Here is a 17619-nt window from a genome sequence, read left to right as displayed (position 1 = left end):
CATTAATTTTGTTTTATAAATTCACAGGTTACCCACAGATTCAATTCAGAATTCAAGAACTATTTAATGCTGATACACGCTTATGTTCAATATTCTAGAAAACGATTTAAACGTGGCAAATATTTTTTACTTTTTCATTTTTTTTCATATTTCAGGGAGTACCGGTGACCCGGAGGCCTTTCCAGTTTCACCAGGACAGGAAACGTTGTTCGCTTGTTTATACATACGTGCCAATAACACTTAATTAATAATTAATTATTAATCCTGGATATTTTTAAGTCTACAGTAATGTGACTTTAGTTTTTTTTTTAAGGGCAAGCAACATTTGGCGATTTGCGTGAATACGAGTGATACTCAGATTTCCAAAAGTCATTATTAAGAAATTGCAAACTATGCCGCGACAAGCTTTTCAATTATCGACATCATCAAATCAACAACAAAAAAAAAACATTACATAGAGAGATATTGTAAAAATATCTAATGCAATACATATGAATATATTCGAATATCAACGATTACTATAGATCTCAGTACCTCATCGGCTACTAATTTTTTTTATTGCTTGTATGGGTGGACCAGCTCACAGCCCACTTGGTGTTAAGTGGTTACTGGAGCCCATAGACATCTACAACGTAAATGCGCCACCCACCTTGAGATATAAGTTCTAAGGTCTCAAGTATAGTTACAACGGCTGCCCCACCCTTCAAGCCGAAACGCATTACTGCTTCACGGCAGAAATGGGAAGGGTGGTGGTACCTACCCGCGCGTACTTGCAAGAGTTCCTACCACCAGTAATTACGCAAATTATAATATTGCGGGTTTGATTTTTATTACACGATATTATTCCTTCACCGTGGAAGTCAATCGTAAATATTTGTTAAGAAATACGTACTATTTCATTAGAAAAATTGGTACCCGCCTGCGGGATTCGAACACCGTTGCATCGCTAGATACGAATGCACCGGACGTCATTTTTAGGAAAGTTATTAATTAACATTCCTTATAAAAGTCTCAGACACTGTAAAGTATGTATTAGCCCGCTGCTATGAAAGAAGTGGGGATAGTGAAATCGCAGCGCACGCTTCGGCAGATATGTTAAACATTTCTATGTCATAACTCAACGTTAGAAAAAGTTACATGTGAAAAAGAAAAATAAGTACAACTACGCAACATTTATCCTACAAAACAAACTATATTTCCTAAGCAATTAAAGCAATAATGACAACGTCTATGATATTGTTCTTCATTGATTGCTGCCGACTTATGCTCACATAGCCACAGCCCACTGAGTTTCTCGCGGGATCTTCTCAGTGGGTCGCGTTTCCGATTCGGTGGTAGATTCAGCGAAGCACTGCTCTTGCTAGGGTCAGTGTTAGCAACACTCCCGGTTTGAGCACCGCGAGGTCACCTACTAGTTCGGTGAATCTACGATAACCTCTTGAGGTTACTAGAATAGGTAGGAAAAAAAGTCGCCTTACGGACATGGGTTCTCGTTAGAATTATCCTCATCCGGTCCCACCCTCAATGCTTTGGCAAAGATGTTTTTCATCTGTCGTAAGCCAGGCCACCCACTGTTACATTCCTACCCCACGATATTCCATCAGTTAGAATTCAAATCGAATGAATTAAACAAAGAAACCGCACATTTTAAAAAGGTCTTCAGTATAGTGAAAATATTGCGTTATATATTTCATATTGTTTAAAATACATATTTAAAAAAAATTCTATTATTTAGTGATAGAGCCCTGTCAATTTTGTATTTTTTCTAGAAATTCTGGAGTTTACTTATAACTCGTCGCTATTATTTAGGTACTTAAAAATTTTACCTTTAATCTACATGGTTGATTCCTACATTGTACTAAATGGATCACCGGGGGGTGAATAAAGATCGGGAAGGCGTTTATCTCATCGAAAAAAATATTGGAAGCCGATATGATGTGAATGGGGTTCCGTGATGTAATGGACTTTATTTATGCAGGTATTTTTTGTGACGAGCAAAGGAGACAAAGAAGGCATCGACCCAAATGGGGTTTTGGCCGACTAAAAAAAATTTGACGTTTTACCTTAAAACTTGATAAATTGTCTACTAGGCACACAAAGTTTGGGAACCTCTGGTATAACTCGTTCATTCAGCAATCATATAATATTGCAGACGCGACGGCATTGATGCACTTGTCGTTAAATAGATCTCCGTATAATACTTTAAAATCCGAATTGGATGCTTAAGATATTTTGTAGTTCCGGTTTAAGAATCTAAATGGAAACGGTTAAACCCAGCAGCACTAGTAGGGCTCAACCAAATCAGATAGAGGTCTCCTCATCCTGGCCCCATTACTTGAGAAATTATGCTAGTAAACATTATTTTCTATAGAAAATATGATTTGCCAAAATAAATATGACTTTCTAAGACGAATATCGAAAACTATACACACCGAATTGACAAGGACCATACAGATCCGATTCGATGAGTGAAAGTTGACCATGCTCTTGAAGCGTGCTCTTAAAAAGCCATATTTTTTTTAAATTTAAGTGCAAGACATCTTTTGGTTATGGTTCATAAGGCCTAGCTAGCCGAACAGCATTCAGTTGAGAATTTTGAAGAATTATAACGTCATTTTTATTTATTTATTAATTGTTATACCAAAACGTACCTCACGAATTACGAGCTCTCATATCTAAGCCACATAGAGTTCTGTAAATGTAAATAGGTCCATTGTCGCTGTTACACTCAATGACGTCAGCACATTGCGCCCATTCGATACGAGTCGATTTAAATTGTAATAAATTAGAGAAAATGCTTTTGGAGATTTTTTTTTGGAATCCTTACATGGTGATTTAAGTTGAAAGCGTATTCCGATCGTCCAAAATGTAAAAAAATAAATAAACAAAGGTATCAAACTATCAACATCCAAATTCAATTAAATAAATAGTTTGTGTCTTTTTGATTAAAGCGAAATATTCTTGTTTTTTTTTAGTTAGATTATCAGATTGAAATGGATTTGATTTTTTATCAATTCGGATTGTTTTTAAATGTTGATAAAATCTCTGAACAACAATTATTGGGGAACTTGAAGATTCTCAGTTAATTAAATAAATACGGAACTCAGAATAGTAACGTGCAAGTGAAAATATGGTCATGACCACAAGCGAAAACTGTGAAGGATTACAATTGCAGACATAATTAGTGGCACAGACCTCGTTTATATGACCTCATAAATTTTTATTTTTAGTGTCTTTGGAGAATCTTGCCAAATTGAATGCACTTTACAATAAATATTCCGAACAATGTGTAGTTTTTTTTAATCGGTCTTGGGGATACATTTTTAATATTGTCATACAAAGCCTAATGAGTTAGGATTGAAATAATTCCCGTTATAACTTTTTTTTTTTTTTTGTAAATGTGACAGGCAATAATTTCTATTAAGAGAATAATTGTCTGAGCCGATTAAATAATTAATATTAAAATTCGGTATTCTGTAAAATTTGAATTTGGTTTCACGAAAACTAGTATAATTATTAACAGCTAATAAATTCATTTTTGACGATGTGAATTTAGACAAATCGATGTCAATAAGTCAAGCGAAACCGGCGGCGCCAGGGCAGACGCCAGACCAAGTATTATTCAATGTTGGATTCAGTGGGCCTTATTGCTTAAAAATTGGTAATACTCAAAATACATAATATGTCAACAAAGGAGTTTTTTTTTAACCTTTCGAATATTGACATTTCTGGACATCCTCTGTTTTTGTTCGGGACCAATAGTGACATGCGTACACAAACTCCGACATAGGTCAATTTGAATTTAAATAAAGAATTACTTAATTGTAATCATTTTATGTATTAAAAACTTATTATTGCACTGTATGTTTATGTAGATCAGAATTGTACACTGTACGAGACTAACTAGGTATATTTATATACTATTAAAGTAAAAAAGGAGGGCAAATGCATTAAAAAATGTTGGACGTGAAGATAGTTTTATAAAAATGTGAACTATGTAAATAATTATTGGGCAAGCGTCGTTTTATGTAAATCGATTGTCATCAGATAAAAGCTCAATTTAAACTTCGAAACAAATCACGTTAATGTAATAATCGAATCCAATTTAACTTTGTTACTTCATACACGAGACATTGGTCTGGGCTTTGGGTCGGTATTATTTTTACAATATTGTTTACATCTCGTATCCGACATGTGAGCTATTCCGATCTACGAAGCGTGGGTTCGTACTGCACTGTACAAAAACTCTAAAATGTATCGTGTATTTTATGTGTTATTGAACTGTCTTCGCGTGTTCCGCATGAAATATTTTATATTTAGAATAAGTTTTATGGACAGTTATAAATAAATTAGGAAACAGCGAAAACAATTTAATCGCTCAGCATAGGTAATATATTTATTACGTATTTGCGGCTCGTTTCTGTGAACGGAATGAGATTTATTCCGTTGTATTAATTGTACCGTTGCATTCCTATTCTTCACACATTTCGTAACGCATGAAAAAAAGCAACACAGACCGACAACAAAATTGATTAAAATGATATATTGGTTAAATACTTATTATTTATACGTAGGTATAACTAGTACGCGAGTATCTATGATCCCATTTAATTTACCAGATTAACTGACAATTATTCCCAGTTATGGTTTTTTTTAATTGAATTCTTTTTTTTAATCAAATTTTAAAAGCAATATTTACAAAATTGTTTATAATTTAAGAGTTATCGCAAAGCAAATAAAAAAAGTTGTATAATTCGCCATACATGTGAATTAGAAAAGAAAATAACTCACCTTAAAGACCGCCGGTGCTAACGGTATCGCCGCCTGATTGTGAAGGTGTTTTTTCGACATTTTTGCCTCTTTTTCTCTTCGCCTCTATGTAAAAAATACAACGGTTTTACCACAGAAAATAGGGAAAAACCCTATTGGATCGTGTTTAGAGAATAACTTCAAACTAACTAGCGTTATATTAAACGCCGTACCGTTTAAATTTGCGATAAAGTTTTCGCAAAATGAAAATCTCGTTTGTCGCTCCGTTTTGATTGTTTTCGTTGATTTTATTATTCGAAAATATCACTTTTCGATGTTTCGGAGTTAACTTTGTTGTAAAGTTTGAAATTATAAATAAGCGAACGCGCCAGCAAGTGTACGTCGTGCCGGTGTTGCGGTCAAGTTGATAATGAGAGTGGGCACGTCCGAGCGCTTCGAAGGGAGCGAATAGAGTTCGGCGCGGGGCTGGCTCACCAGTCGCCAGCCACAGGCGGCCGAGCTACAGCCGAGCGACGCTGAAGCGGAGGTGATGTGACGTTACCACTTCACGTAACTCTCAAATCAGCAGACTGAAACGGCCTCCAATCCACCCAATAACGACTAGCCGTAATTTTATTTGTTATCGTAGAGTTTTAATCACAAGTCTCTATCTGGACCACCAGTTATTTACCACACGATCTGTATTTTGTGTTTGCCAATTTCCTGCTAATATTTTCTAATATTTTCTTTGCCCACAGATTTCAGTTCACATGACGTACACGCTATTAGTAGATAGTCATTAGCCTCGACAAGAGCAATTCATCGGAGTGCAGAGAGCCTTACGTGTTAGAAAGATTGCGAATGTTAGCTACAAATGAAATAGTTTTGTGGCGCCGCGTGTGATTATTGTACGTGACCATGGAGAGTGCAGAAGTAATTTTGTTCGCAAGAACATCGAAAATAGAGTTGCCGCAAGGCGACTTATTTTATGTACTTATACTTTGAAATCATTACAACGCCACATCATTGTTACTATTAATTTATTTGAACAAGGAAAATTAATTATTAACTTCGATCATTGTTTTTTGATAAAGCTGAACAAAATTATTTCAAACGCATTGAGTACATATACGTTGTAGTAAAGTTGTGGTATAAACATACCTATTAACTTTGTACTGAGTTACGGTAAAAATGAAATATCATTGAATTTTGTTGTGTAAATTCATGAACAAATACACGTCAGATGTATTAATTAAAGAACGACTGGTTTTCCTGTTGTAATAATATCTTGTGGTTGACATTGAGTTACATATTATATTCTTATGATTTTTTTTGATACTGCAAAAATTACCAAACATATCTATCTGTAAGGTATAATTGAAAGTTAATTGATATTTGTGTTAGAATTTTCTTTAAAATCAGATAGAAAATAATCTCATTCGTCATCATCAACAGCGTATTTTAGTCCACTGTTGGACATATTATTATGTAGGCATCTCCCAAGAAATGATCTGACCCTGAGTCTCTAGTCTTCAACTCCGTCTCTTCAACTTGTTACCACCTACACCACGTTTATCGATTTGCGGTCTCAATTTTCAACGGTTATCGGTTCTTCAATAGATATGACCGACCTTTGCCACTTTAGCTTGCTTCTCATTCGTTGATTTTTAATTAATTATTTAAATATGACTTTTAGTTTGCATTTGCATCTGAATTACGGTCGCTTACACTGTATATTATATTGAAATTGAGCACAAATTGTGAACGCCTTAATTAATAGATACATAAGTAATTACAAAATTCAATTTAGCCAATTCATATAATTGTTAACGCCTTTTAGTTATTGATTAGCAATCGTTAGAACGGTACTTTCGATGAGTCCTTTGTCGAGTTGATGAATGCAACAAAATAATAATAAATATCCATCGATTTAAATATATTTAGTTCTTGAATTTGAGTGACGATTTTGCCGCGATTTTTTCGCAATTTTGACCAAATTCTACTTCAACGTAACTTGTTGCTATCTCTATATTTAATTTTACAGGAACATAAAACGTAAAAAACGAAATGTTAATATTGTAAAATTTTGGTTTTCGTCAGAAGTATTACCGTTATATAGCGTCGAAACGTCGAAAAAGAAGATTGGAAGGTACCTAGCTTCCTACAAGCGAAACATATGATCTTCTAGCAGATTTCAGAACAAAAAATGTGGAGGTGCTTCTAAATCTTTATATTTCGTTGCTTTGTGTATCTATAACGTAGCATTAAATAGTCCGGCACTTTTCGATGCAAATTGCCACGTTTCGAATTCTCTAAAATTCCGTGGGTTTCTTTAGATATTTTTTGCTCACTCGATTCCTTAAATGTTTCCCTAATGTTCGATAACGTCTGTGAACACTGAATGAAAAAAATAAAGATGACTTATTCCTTTTATTGTTGTTTTTTTTTCATGTATACTTAGTAATATCCTCTCCTATTCAAGTTTTGTATGGATATCGTGAATAGAACTACCTATAGAAATACAACTTTAGAATTTGGTGAATCGAACAAAGCACAAACTTCGCGAAGGTTATGGAGTAACGCATTGATTTTATGCTAACAAAAAGAACAGGTTTGCTAGCCCTCCGTTTAAAACCTGAAATACTGTAGGGGAAGCATAATGGTGCATAATAAAAAACAACCCCTATAAGCTGCCCTCGTTTTTAGTATTTATACTCGAATTGTTTGAAATTGTAATTTCATTTACATCACTCATTATCGATTTTGTGAAGTATTTCTGCGTTAAAACTTAGAGTATATTTCTTTATGGTCGAATTAATTATTATTTTTGGAAGACCGTTTATTAAATTCAGTAGCTATTGGTGTCCGATAGTTGCCAGATAGACCGTCAATTTGTGAGTTTTTCTCGGCGAATTAAAATGATATTCAAAATCTCATATCGATAACAATCGATCGAATTAAGGCGTGACTTCTACTAGGGACTCGTTTTGTTAAATTTTAGATTTAGTTCTTTGAAACGAAAGAAAACTTCAGGTTATGATGTGAGCACAAAAAATATTAACAACAAGCGGACCGCTCCGGCTTCGCTCGGGTCTTTAACAAAAATTTCAACGATATTTGACGTTGTTTTATTTATTTAAATAAAAGAACACTTATTGCGGCATAACTATAATAGTCAGACATAAAATATGCTGTCGCGACACATTTTGTTAATAATAATGTGTTCTACAAAGTCGGTGTACCTACCTACATTATTTTATTCTATCATCAATAGTTTTCGCAGGGCACGCGATGTAAAGAAAATTTTAGGTAATGTTTTTACACCTTGGGTTACATTACTGGAGTTTTAGTAAGGATCCCTAATGTTTTTCAAAAAAGATTATAGCCTATATCACTCGGGAGTAGTGTAGCTTCCAAACAGTGAAAGAATTTTTCAAATCGATTCAGTAGTTTCGGAGTGTATTCAATACAAACAAACAAACAAATGTTTCCTCTGTATAATATTAGTATAGATATAGCATCACTATACTACAAATTTAAATCGTTATTGAGAATGGTTATCCAATAACATTTTTTCTAAGATTTCGGAGGCCAGGTATTGTTTTTTTGTTACTTGTGATCTGAAATTTTAAATTTATTTGCTGTTGTTGGATGTATCCAATGTATTCGGAATTTCTAGTCAATCTTTTGTTTTACATTCAAATTTAGAAATGATGAATCAACTAGGACGGACATTTAGATCATAGGTTTAGTAACTACGAGTATAATCAACTAATAGCAAAAAAATTATCATCAGCACACGGAACGTCATTATGGTTACGAATATAACAGATTGGCGTTTTAGCGTGCTCGCCCATCTAATACCTAATGAAAAAAAATTGAATTATTTTTGAAACTTTTCCTAATCCGTTTATTTTCACAGTTTTATACGAATACTGAGTTTTATAGTAACTAGCTTTGCTCGGGTTTTTTTTTTTTGATAACGCCATCTTGTTGTGTCTTTAAAGCGGTTAGTTGCTCTCAATTAAGAAAAAATAGTATTATTATTCGCCAATAGATGTCGGGAAGAGTTGATTATTGAAATACGAATAAAACAACATTTTCTGAAAATAAGTCGTAGCTAGATCGATTTATCGCCCCCGAAATCCCCTGTATACTAAATTTTATGAAAATCGTTGGAGCCGTTTCCGAGATTCATGTTATATACATATATATTAATATACAAGAATTGCTCGTTTAAAGGTATAAGATACAGGAAGCACACGTACACCAGGTAATAGAGTTTTAGATAGATCACAATACCAAATAATCGAATTGTGGTTTTAAGGGTGATGTCTAAAATTGACTAATTGAGTCCGCACGGGTAGGTACCACCACCCTGCTTATTTCTAACGTGAAGCAGTAATGCGTTTCGGTATGAGGGGTAGGGCAGTCGTTGGAACTATACTGAGATCTTAGAACTCTTATCTCAAGGTGGGTGGTGACATTTACGTTGTAGATGTCTATGGACTCCGGTAACCACTTAACACCAAGTGGGCCGTGAGCTCGTCCACCTTTCTAAGCAAAAAAAAGGAATTAATTTGTGGATACATGTACGTATTTAAATAGAAATTTGGGATATGTACCGGAACATTCACATGACTCAATAGGATCGATAATTTTACCCATAAGAACACAAACGCATCAAATCGGTTTTTTTTCTTTATTATTATATAAACCGCTATACTGCAAGCAATTAGCAGACATTTACTGTGTTTCCTTAAAGGTGATTATAGCTTAAATCATTTCGGTTTAATAACAGCGAATTCGATAGGCCAGTTGGCATCACAATAAAAACGTTTATAAGTAGTACTTAAACAAGGGGACCTTGCTTGAGTGTCGTGGAAAACTCCGTGGCGGAGGCGCCATAGAATCCTTCATTGCACGCGAATATCGCTCATAAAGTGTATTGTTGAAAAGCGATTACCACACCAGTCGTAATCATTGAAATTTTTATGATTATTATGGTTGACTCATTCCGAGAATTTTTGCCGAAGCGGAAAAATGAATAGTTTAAATTTACATTTAGAGCTCTCTGTAATATTTCACACTTTACAACAATTTTCTCGGATTTTGTAGATTAATAGGTAGCAATATGTTAGAGAATTTATTTCTTCAGAATTATTCTATTTGTCTGTATGTTCTTGATTATAAATTTGCGTTTTGAAACTTCAATACTATTCGAAAAACATAAAATATCCAATGAGTATTTCACGTAGAGTTTATAAAAGCTTTTTACGATTAGGCACCAATATAAATTTGTATATGATATGCGATGACTTGAAAACTGTGAATAAATTCTTCGCGACATTTTAAATAAGGAATGAAGTGAGGATTACTTCCTCGTGGACCACGCAGTAGACCACGCAATAAAGAAGACTTAGAGCGCGATCAGGGAAGCGTTAGAGATGTTGTGTGGGCCTTATTGTTTGAATAAGAAAAACTAAAAAAAAAAAAGCTCTAGCGATGGTAGGGCGGTTTGGAAGCCTAATCGAGTAGATACCACCATCTCATCTATTTTTGAAGCGAAGCGGTAGAGCATTTCAGTTTGAAGGGTGGCACAGTCTATGTACCACAGCAGATTTTAGATTCCATGCTTGGTGTCTATGAGCGGTACTTAGACCACGATACAACAAAAACTTTTACAGGACCTGAAAGAGTTTGCAAGCGAACGGCTTTCTCGCATTTCTAATAAATATTATAAATAACATACATACTGTGTGCCCAATTGTGCCCTTCTATAGCTCACAACCTATTTACAATTCAAATTCAAAATTATGGTTATTGTAAACGTGGACTACTGAACCTGGTTGTCAACAATAATACTCGTATATGGCAAGATTAATGAAGTATAAAATTCTATAAATTAAATAACAATTAAATAAGAGTAATATGTGTTGTTATTGGCATTAAACCGGGCACCCGAGCAAAAGCGCTCGTTACTGCTTCATTTCCGGATCACACTAGCAAAACTAGTATCAATACTGCTACTGTTTTTCTTCACACGTTTTTCTCCGCAGTGCTTTTAAGTCAACAATTGTGAGGCAAATATACATTTCATTGACTATATATATTTTACAGCGATCGATCTTTTGTGATAACTGCATGTGCATACTCTAACTCTACGCTATTTTTCTTCAACATTCCTCAAGTAATATTTACTAATTGGATATTATTATTAAATCGGTTCAGATAATTTAAATTCATCTACTATGACATTTTTTAATTCTATTTACCATATGACATATGCGTTTGTGATTAAATGAAAACTTACAATCGAACGTAACACAATTTGAAATGCGATTGTCGTATATCGTTAAAATTTATACCATTAAACATTTCTTTAAACCTATTCTAATATAGTTTGCCAAACTAAATCATTAATGAGTTCTTTACATTTCACATTAAAAAAAATACAATTTAATTTTCTTTCTTTCACCTTCCGCTCTAACTTAAAGGCCACGAAATTAAAAATAAACTTAGAATATAATTTTTTAACTCGATGATTATAATGAAACGGCTTAGACAGCCCCGCGTAAGAGTAAAGAGTATTTGTAATAAAACTGAGATATGGTCAGGCCACAAGCTCTCTCGATATCGCACATAAAGCGAACGGGAATGTCCAATCATAAAATATAGAACCGTAAAACACTAATTGTAATCATGCTAAATTGCTTACCATGTGCGATTAGTTTGATGTACGTGCAAGCATAGATTGAAAATCGTTTGTGTTTTTAATGGTATTTCCTAGGAAGGATTTTTTAGGAGATTTTAATACTTTTTCTAAATTGTATACAGTCCTGTGAGACAACAGATCTAACCTTAATTCAGGTGTGCTTTTAAGATACTTTAAACCACATCTAACCAACAATTTGCAGGATGTAAGCATAGTGAATATTTCAATTAATTCGTAGGCTTATTTATATAACGTGACAGTTTCATACGTCTCTTCAGAAATGTGAATACCAATTGAAACATCATATTATAAGCGTAAACAATACACGTACACAGAAAAAATATTAACGCAGACGTAATAATGAAAATGATGAAATGCGCATCTTCGTACTGTAAATTTAGAATCGTATTTAATTTGTGTGCGTCATGCAACGTTTGGGGCCCGTTTAAAAACCTCTTTTCAATTGCTTCAATTATTGGTTTGTATAGAACGAAATTACCATCAATACGCTAACGTCTGTAGGTATAAGCCGCAACTAATAATTGGGCTGTTGACTATGTATTGCTGAAAACAAGATGGAGGCTGCTTGGACAAATTATTTGAAAAACTTCGTTGTTGTATTTCATTGTATTAATTTTAAGTTTTTTTTTAAACTGTTCTTTAATAGATTTCTATAATAGATCTATAATAGATTTCAATATAATAGAAAATATGTGTTTATTTTAAACACTTAAAGCGCAAATCACTTCTACAGCATAATGAAGTCAAAATGCAGTAAGGTAAACCTCTAAGTAAACTTCCTTGGATGGCTCTTTTTCCCTTATATTCTTTTTTTAGAGGCTAAAAGGTATTTAAATTACATTGTGATTGACATTAATTGTGAAACTAAACGCCTTCTTAGGTATTTGTTATTTTTTATAGATTTATGTTTATTAATTAAGTAGAATAGCAAAAGATGGCTGTCATATTAAGAATTATCAAAAAATTGTGTCACCAAAAACGGATTTATTGACAGTGAGCGATGGCCCCCCATACCTAACATACAATGTTTTAAAATAACTACCGTTTCAACTCAAAACGAACTCTAGTTATAATGACTAATGCAGTACATGAAACGAAATAAGATTAGGAGTCTAGTCTAAGATTAGGACTCTTCTTATAACATACTAGCTGTAACCGCCCGCTTCGCTGGGCATTTAAAATTAACATTATTTTTTCTCACCCCACACAATCTCATCATTAACGCCCCCGCAAATGGTGCAGGGACTCCAACACTCGTATAAATATTAGCCTATCCATTAAGTACATGTATTTTCTACATGGATACCAAGTATCAAGTTAATCGGATGCATGGTTCAGTAGTTATAACGGAACATCCGTAAAAACCACTGTAGATTTATATATTATAATATAGTTTAGATTTCTCATGTCAAAGTCAGAGGATTAAAAATCGGCCAATGGCACGCAATCGATTCATTCCAGTTATGATAACACGTAAACCGAATCTGTCTGATAACACGTGATAATCAGAATACTCAAAATTTACAAACAGATGAATCGCAGTGATAAGATAGAAAAAGCATGCGTGATAGCTAACCCGATTCTAAAATAATCGATAATGTCATATTTCGCCGAATTCATAATATTTAATAAATATATATATATATATACATATATATTTTTTATATTTAAATAATATTTAAATTCTTCTCAGCTGTATGTACTAATTACTTTTGAACTTACAATTTATTAGACGTTCAAGTGTAATCAAAAAGTCATTTATAATTGTGTTTATTTTGTTTTAAGAATTTGACCGAATTGGTTTTACATTATTAATGCAACAAGCTTTACTTTTTTTAAAAACGTTATGAAAGTTTGAATTTATTTAAAACATAAACATGAAAAAAAAATTGAACAGAGCAAATAAAAGAAATTCAAGATTAAATCTTAGGTAAATTTAATTATTTATTTTTCTGATATACTGTAAAAAAATTGACTGTATTTGCGGTATTTAATACATGTTATAGCAACTCTTGCCACAATAAAAGAATAAAACCGCCTATAAAAAAAATATATAACTAAACTAAGACTATATTTTCACAAGTCGCGTTGATATGAGAATAGTTCGCGTCTTCAGATCACGTCGTCATATTAAATATGATAAACGGAAATAGAAAGTGAATTTGTGTCTAGATAAAGATAAGAACAACATTCTCAGACTCTTTTATCACTGTCACGCTGATCTTTTCATAGACTTGGTGTTGAAAAGAAATGAAAAATTGGATGCAAAAAGCCAATAGTGATTGTGATTTTAAATTAGTCACCATGATTCCACAGAACAGCTAGCAGCGCGCCAATATTCAGTCATATTTGTAATTGAGACGCCATTGTTTCAACAAAAACAAGAATAATAAGATTTTAACGAATTGCCCACAGTTAAAATAAAATAAATAATAGAAACAAGCATATCCTTGCATTCCCATTACCAGCTCGAATTAATAGAACGAAGATTACTTGTCATCATCAAAGAAAATGATTATCATAAGATCTTGATCCATTCAAGTTAAATTCAACAACAGTAGAATAGTAAAAGCGTTTTATCTTAATGTCTGCGGAATGTGCAAAAACCCTGGAAATATTCATAGACAACAATATTTTTTAATACTCATTTTTTGTCAGAATGCCTGTCCAAATTAGAGCGTCTGACCATACGCATGCTCTGAACATAAATTGAGTTCCAAAAAAATAAAGCAGACAATAGTATAGCATTTGTAATTTATAATTCTTATTGTCGTTTTTACACAAATACTTATGAAAAATCCTGTGATATTTGTGTAGATAACGAAAAGTATGGTATTCAGCCGAATTAAACTTTTTGAAATACTCCATTGGATCCACTTGGTATTGGTCGAATTATTTTTACTATTCAGCAACATTTGAATAAGTATAACGAGCTAGTTTATGCTAAAAGCTCTACAAAAGCTTTTCAAATAGCCAGTAGAGTAAAAGTCGAAATTATCCAACTTTAGAGACGATATCGAGAATTAACTTTTTATTTAATATTTATGTTATTATTTTATTGTATTATATATATCGATGGGTGAAAGTCTATTTGGGCTAAGCGACCATTTTGCAACTTTACAGGAGAGCCATTTAAAGTTAAAAATTAGGAAAAAAATCCTTAATAAAAAAAACTTCTTCAGCTATTAGAATGGAGTAAACTTAATTCAAGTTCAATTAAAAACATCGAAATGTTGATGCTGATACCAAATAAAACGCACCTTTAATTTCAAAAATAAATGTCTTGTACTAAGCGAAATATCGCTTAAACCAAATAGCCTTTCACCCCTCGATATAATAACATTATATATATGTATTATCCTATCTTTTTACGTTTTTTGAAAGAGGTACTAAAATTGCCAAGACACAATTCTCAGAAAGGTGGTTAAACGTCTTAACCCCACCATGTTCCATAACTAAGAATGGTATTCTCTCGTAAGAATTTGCTGAAGGATTGATCATGAATCTTGATAGAGACAAACAAGACCAGAAAGGAATATTTATAGACTCATCCGAGCTGAAGATATCGAAGGCTGATCTTAACCAGTTTAATTAAGCTTAATCATGTTCCTCTGGCCTCTTATATCTATAATGATATTTAAAAAAATATTCATTTACGAGTATTCTAATTATGTGATATTACAGATCCTCTAAACGGAATTTATAAATTAACTAGCCGTACTCGCCCGCTTCGCTTGGGATTTAAAATTAACATTATTATTTATTTTCATTATTATTAGGGAGTCCAACACTCATATAAGTGATAGCCTATCCATTAAGTACATGTATTTTCTACATGGACACCAAGTTTCAAGTCAATCGGATGCATGGTTTTGTAGTTATAACGGAGCATCCGTAAAAACCACTGTAGATTTATATATTAGTATAGATTTAAACAAATCACGAAATTATTTGGTTAGTGGATCTTATTAAGTGTTATTTGCATTTCAAAAATTCACAGCTAAACTCATCTCGCCTATAAAGAAGTTTTACTTCACAATAAACGTGCAGCAGGATTCGAACTACGACATAATTATATGACTCGATAGGAGCTCTTCGGACTTTTACGAGCTGTGCTCAGGAGTGAATGGAACAGATGACAAGTACAATTACAATTATACATAAATGGATACCATTACATAAAAATGTATTGAGCATTTCATGGTAGGCACTTCGGGGAAAGTCAGTAATTGCTCTATTTGAACATATTATCAGTTAGTATTCAATCAAGTCTCAACAAATAAATAACTCTAAAACACTTAGTAAACACATTAGAACTAAAAATAGTGGTGTAAAAAAATGAAGCGCAATTAAAAATCCCATCAATCTAATTTTAGGAAGATGACAAAATGCTTTGTGATTTTCCTGAACAAACTTTATCATTGTGTCAATAAATTGCGTCAGCATGGGCGTGTAAGATACTGACTCATATCAGATAAGCGATGAGCATCATATCGTTGTACGATTTTCGAGGCCCCTGCATCTTAATTGCACTAATTGCGATAAGATCTCGTACCTATGTCACTTAGCCAAATTACATTGTGGTGATATGTACATCATTACGCCATATTGATTCATTAAAGGTAGTATAAGTTACAACAAGGTCGCCGGTGTACTCAAAACCTTGAAAATTGGCTCGACTAGCATTTTTTTTCTCAAATTGATTTTCAATATTAAACAGTAAATACATATGTGACAGTAAATACAGTCTATCAAAACTGAGCTTCGTCAAAATTTTATTTTGGTGAATATTTTGTGAACAATCTTTTCATGAAGGTTTGTAGGGAAAAAAAGAAAAAGTAGCCAGGCCTTGGTAAAGAGATATTACTGGGTGTACTAATCATTTTCTCTCTGTCTGTTTGTTACACTTTTCGAAGCGGGTGGGTTGATTTTGACTGGGTTTTCACTGGCAGATAACGAATACTATAACGACTAAATTATTTAGGAAAACGAATTAAAAATCCACAATAAGAAAAGTCCTTGACATTGTGAACAAAATCCAACTAAAAAGGGGAATATCTTCTCAATGTAAGACTAAGCCACATTAACGCATGGCCGGGCCGGGCTTAGCTCATAAACAGTAAATTAATTGCATACTGAAATTAACTGAACTTAAGTGAATATAAAGGCTCTGTATTTGTTATTCATGAAATCAAGTTACCTATAGCACAACAAAACGCTGCACTGAACATTTTCAATAGACATTCATGTTTTCCTATTGACCAGGAAATATTTTTTTATGTTTCAATTTTGCAATACCTGGTCAACGCGCTTCATTATTCATCACACGGTGACGATTCATCAAACGTGAATGTTTTTTAAACACGAGCATATAAAATACGAACACGTAATTTTAGGCGATAAAGATTTAAGACAACAGCGCGCCCGAGAAATGTTCAATTGTTCTCCTGGTTGTCGATTCTATAATCAAACATTGTCTTTTTATTCTCGAACTAAAAACATGGTCGAGATAAGAGTTCGCCGTGTATAACGCTAATACGTTTGTCAACGAGGAAATTACCTTATTTGTTTAAGTTATTATATCCTAGTCAACGGGTAGTACATTTCTTAACAAGGCAATGTGAATTTCATATAGTATTAAATGCACTCCTTATTCTGAAGTGCGACTTCGTGAACCTATACGTGATACACTAATTAAAATGTAAATTAACATCAGCTTTGACCGAAGCAACGTTTGGTATACCGACACATGCAGGTGGCTGGTTTTCAGTTTATTGACGTATTAATACGTAGTAAGTAACGTTCGCTTAGTGATCGAAATTCGACCGAAATCACGGAGTCTTCAAGGTTTTGATTAATTTTATGTATTAAATTTTATGTGACGTTTTAATGCTGAGTAAAAATACGATTACTTTTCCAAAACTTGATAATTCGGCAGTGGTTTCTATAGAAATTATTAAAATCGCTTAAAAATTACCTACGGGATATGTGGTGCTGTTTTTGCCTAATAAAACGATAATAAAAGATATTTTAGGGAATAAGTAATGGTTTATTAGGAAGTTCGTTAAAAAAGTAATCAATTGAACGCAAACACTGGATTTCCTGCTAACAACGACGACTAGATTTGAAGAGGT

At 33.2% G+C, this 17619-nt stretch overlaps 1 protein-coding gene and 1 long non-coding RNA gene across 2 annotated transcripts in view; one reads left to right on the top strand and one right to left on the bottom strand.

Annotated features, from left to right (window-relative positions):
* LOC101742709 (proton-coupled amino acid transporter-like protein pathetic) overlaps positions 1-5509 on the bottom strand; it is a 45369-nt gene extending 39860 nt beyond the window's left edge. The window contains exons 1-2 of the mRNA XM_012696342.4: positions 4983-5509; positions 4792-4875 (exon numbers count right to left, since the gene is read on the bottom strand). Coding sequence (XP_012551796.1) covers positions 4792-4851 — 60 coding nt within the window. The 5' untranslated portion in view covers positions 4852-4875; positions 4983-5509. The remainder of the gene's footprint in view (positions 1-4791; positions 4876-4982) is intronic.
* Positions 5157-7180, top strand: LOC119628568 (uncharacterized). Its single transcript, XR_005244738.2, has 2 exons — positions 5157-5296; positions 5508-7180. It is a non-coding gene; the product is annotated as an uncharacterized LOC119628568 (long non-coding RNA).
* Positions 7181-17619: the final 10439 nt, after the last annotated feature.

The sequence above is a fragment of the Bombyx mori genome, chromosome 1, assembly GCF_030269925.1.
Source record: "Bombyx mori chromosome 1, ASM3026992v2".
NCBI classification, from domain to species: domain Eukaryota; kingdom Metazoa; phylum Arthropoda; class Insecta; order Lepidoptera; family Bombycidae; genus Bombyx; species Bombyx mori.
This window is presented reverse-complemented; position numbering and strand designations above follow the sequence as displayed.